The sequence below is a fragment of the Echinops telfairi genome, unplaced genomic scaffold (genome assembly GCF_000313985.2).
Source record: "Echinops telfairi isolate 266 unplaced genomic scaffold, ASM31398v2 ScPeMD7_7469;HRSCAF=8507_0, whole genome shotgun sequence".
In the NCBI taxonomy this organism is placed as follows: domain Eukaryota; kingdom Metazoa; phylum Chordata; class Mammalia; order Afrosoricida; family Tenrecidae; genus Echinops; species Echinops telfairi.
The window spans coordinates 34,646,648-34,650,261 of NW_022111372.1; the positions used below are offsets into that span (position 1 = coordinate 34,646,648).

General features: G+C 50.7%; 1 protein-coding gene across 2 annotated transcripts in view; it reads left to right on the forward strand.

The window, feature by feature from the left end:
• LOC101649338 (interferon-induced GTP-binding protein Mx1) overlaps positions 1-2,786 on the forward strand; it is a 31,255-nt gene extending 28,469 nt beyond the window's left edge. For both annotated transcript variants that reach the window (XM_045284436.1, XM_045284435.1), the window contains 2 exons: positions 1,528-1,767; positions 2,197-2,786. In XM_045284436.1, the coding sequence (XP_045140371.1) occupies positions 1,528-1,767; positions 2,197-2,427 (471 nt within the window). In that variant the 3' untranslated portion in view covers positions 2,428-2,786. The remainder of the gene's footprint in view (positions 1-1,527; positions 1,768-2,196) is intronic.
• The last annotated feature ends 828 nt before the right edge of the window (positions 2,787-3,614 follow it).

Consider the following 3,614-nt stretch of genomic DNA (forward strand, 5'->3'; position numbering starts at 1 on the left):
CGGGCACAATTCTCACACTGTGTCTCCAGTGTTGTCCCCTGTAGGGCTATGGGTCAGTGAGGGATGTCGTGTCTCATAGTGGGGCTGGCCATATGGTCCTCTCTGTGCATTGGCTGCTCTGAGCAGGGATATTGTCCTCAAAGTTGGTGGGCCAGGATGTGCTCCACTCTCTCTTCCTTCCCCTTCATTTGCTCCTGTGTGCTCTGATCAGACATGTCCCTCTCTCTGAGCTGTAGCTTCAGTGCTGTCCTCTGAAGGGAGTTCTTCTGTGGGGAGGGGCGGCTGTCCACACTTTCTCTAAATTCCAAGACTGCCCACAGACAGAATGTGTCACTCCCTTGTTGGTTGGTGGGGAACACTGGGGAGATCGTGGTAAGAGTGCTTGGCTGCCACCCAGAGGTAGGTCATTTGGATCTCTTGGTTGCTCTGGGGGAGAAAGAGAGGCAGTCTGCTTCTGTCAAGTTTACAGCCTTGGAAATCTCTGGGGTATTTCTGTTCTGTTCTGTCTGGTTGATACTGGTTTTGTTATGGGTTTCAATAAATGACAGCTACTATAATGTCTCGATAATTTAGAAGAGTCTTTATCAGGTTCCATCCAGGCTGCTAGAATCTAAAATCAATTATTTGATTAGGATTTCAGCAAGTGTGGACAGAAGCAGAAAGCAAAATTAATGTTACTATTCTGTAGAGTTAGTGAGCACTACAGGTCACAGCATTGATTATAACAACCTGTTTAATAAAATAAAAATAGTAATATCCTGATTACAACATCAAAAGAACAATATTATTAATTACAACGTTCTGATCTCAAGAACATGAGAGTACATTCTAAAATCAATCACTAATGGGACTTTCCGAGATGGGAGGGGGAAGGAGGCAGGTCATTCAGCAGTCAGCAAGATGGTGTTATAGTGGCTAGTGTGAGTCTCTCCGTTTGATGGCAGTGGTTTGGGTGGGTAAGTGAGGAGAGCACTGATGACTAGAATGCTCCCTATGAGTGGGTGTCCAAAGCACCCCAAACTCACTCATCAAGTCAATTCTGGCTCACGGCAACTCTAGAGGGCAGAGTAGAACTGCCCCTTTGGGTTCCAGGGCCGTAAATCTTTATTTTTTAATTTTTAAATTAAAAAACAATTTTCTTAGGCTGTAAATCTTTACAGGAGTAGACAACCTCAGCTTTCTCTCATGGAGAAGCCGGTGGTTTCAAACTGCTAACCTTGTGGTTAGCAAGCCAAAGTATAGGCCACTATGCCACCAGCACGTCTCTTCAGGGTACAAAGCCAATACTAGACAAAGGCAAGGACCTGCCTCCCTCAGCTGAGAACAAAGCCCACTCAGGTTCTCAGGCCCTGAGGGTGGCTCTGGTTTCATGGGAGTGGGGGTGGTGGGGAGGCAGAGGAAGGGGCGGTGTGGAGGGCTAGGCCAGTTTCATGCAGTTCAGACAACCTGGTGTTTGGGAATAATGTCCCGATCGCCCTCCGGTTGGGTCCTGGAGGAAGATGTGGTTGCGTTTCTCTTTTCCCGTAGTCCAAAATAGAAGACATTAAATTAGAACAAGAGAAGGAAGCTGAGAAGCTGATCCGACTGCACTTCCAAATGGAGCAGATCGTCTACTGCCCGGACAAGGTGTACAGTGGCTCTCTGCAGAAGATCCGGGAGAAGGAGTCGGAGGAGGGGAAGAAGAAAGGGGCACAGTGGCCGGACACCCAGCAGAACGTGGACTTCTTCAAACTGGAGATCACGCAGCACCTGCTTGCCTACCACGAGGTGGGCTCTTGACGGTCTTACCACGGGGTCTTCATTTCCTTTTCTTCTGGTCCCTCTCTCTTTAGCCTCACTACCTTTAAGGTAACTCCCCACCCCCACCCCCCAACCACCACCACCAGCCCTTTTTTCCAGCCCACTGTCGGCCTCAGAGAATCCTAGTCTAGAGCTGCCGGCATCTGGTTTTGACCAGCTAGGTGGCCCTGGCCAAGACGCTTAACTTCTCTGAGCCTGAGCTTCCTTCTCTGTAAAACGGGGTCTCGTGTCCCTGCCTGTGGCCCAGATGACACTGATGCCGAAGTGGCCTTCAGCTGGGAGGGCCTCTCTCTGGAAACCGAGTCCCCAGATGCTCAGGTGATGGGGTCACAGCCCCTGGGTGGGCACAGCATTTCCGCCTCCCCCAACTTCTCTGTGCACTGTTCCTTCCTGCAGGAGTCCAGCAACCGCATCTCCAGCCACATCCCTCTGGTCATCCAGTTCTTCGTCCTGCAGATGTACAGGGAGCAGCTGCAGAAGGGCATGCTGCAGCTGCTACAGAACAAGGACACCTACAGCTGGCTCCTGCAGGAGCGCAGCGACACCAGCGACAGGAGGAAGATTCTGAAGGAGCGGCTGGCCAGGCTGACCCAGGCGAAGCGGCGCCTGGCCAAGTTCCCGGGCTAAAGTAGCCTCTGCAGGCACAGCACCCTTCCCTGCACGGTGACTCCCCAGGCCACCCGCCATTCCTCCAGGAGCACCAGGCAAGCAGCAGAGAGCGGCAGTTTGAGTTTCAGCCTTTAAGCCAGAGCCCGCCCTTGTACAGCCTGTGGTCCAGGCTGGGTGAATGATGGCATGGTCCAGACTGGGAAGATCTCACACTAACCTCTCCTCAGCAGGAGGAGTTCATGCTAACATGATGCTTTCCTGGTTTCTGCTCTGCCCTTTCCACCCCCCAGGATTTTAGTATCATTAGTGTCTTGTGTGTGCCTGCCCCCACAAGCCTTGTTTTATTAGTTTATAATAATACTTATCTTTTCATCAGACATTGCTCAGTTATGTTTTTTATTTGGTGGCAGCAGGGGGTGGGGGTAAAGGGAAGAATCCAGAAGGTAGCAGGTAAGGAACCCATTGAAATAACCTGGCTTCACTGCTGCCCTGGGGGGCACTGGTGGTCCCCTAAGGGGATCCTCTCACCTTCCGTGTGGGAGGACAGGCTTAGAGTCCCAGCCAGTGCACTGCTGGAAGACCCCGTCATTGGAGGCTTGCGAGTTGCTGTAATACCAAATGGGTTTTGACGGAGCTTCCAGATGAAGACTAGGAAGAAAAGCCTGGCCATCTGCTTCAGACAACCGTCAATAAAAGACATAAATCACAACCTTTGCATGTAGTCCAGGAGCCCTGGTGGCATAGTGGGTATGTGTTGGGCTGCAATCCACAAGATCAGCAGTTCGAAATGACCAGCCGCTCCACAGGAGAAAAACAGCTTTCTACTCCCACCAAGAGTTACAGTCTAGGAAACAGAGACAGTTCTACCCTGTCTGGCAGGGCTGCTCTGAGTTGTCTTCAACTTCATGGCAGTGAATCTGGGGTTGATTTTTTGTTGTTTGTTAACCCATATGAGCCGATCCTAACCTATCTTGGGAGGCTCAGGACTAACAACATTTCAGGGAGGGAGGAAAGATGAGCAAAAGGGCCCTTCTGAGAGCCTGAGGGGCAGTGAAACGAGACTCAAGGAAGGAACCAGAGAGAAGCACACATCTATTGTGTCTCATGTTCTCTGGCTGATGAAGTGTCCCACGTTCTTCAATTACAGGCTAGCTGGGCTTAAGGGAATAAACTTCCAAGCCAAAATCAGATCTGCAAGTAGGTAT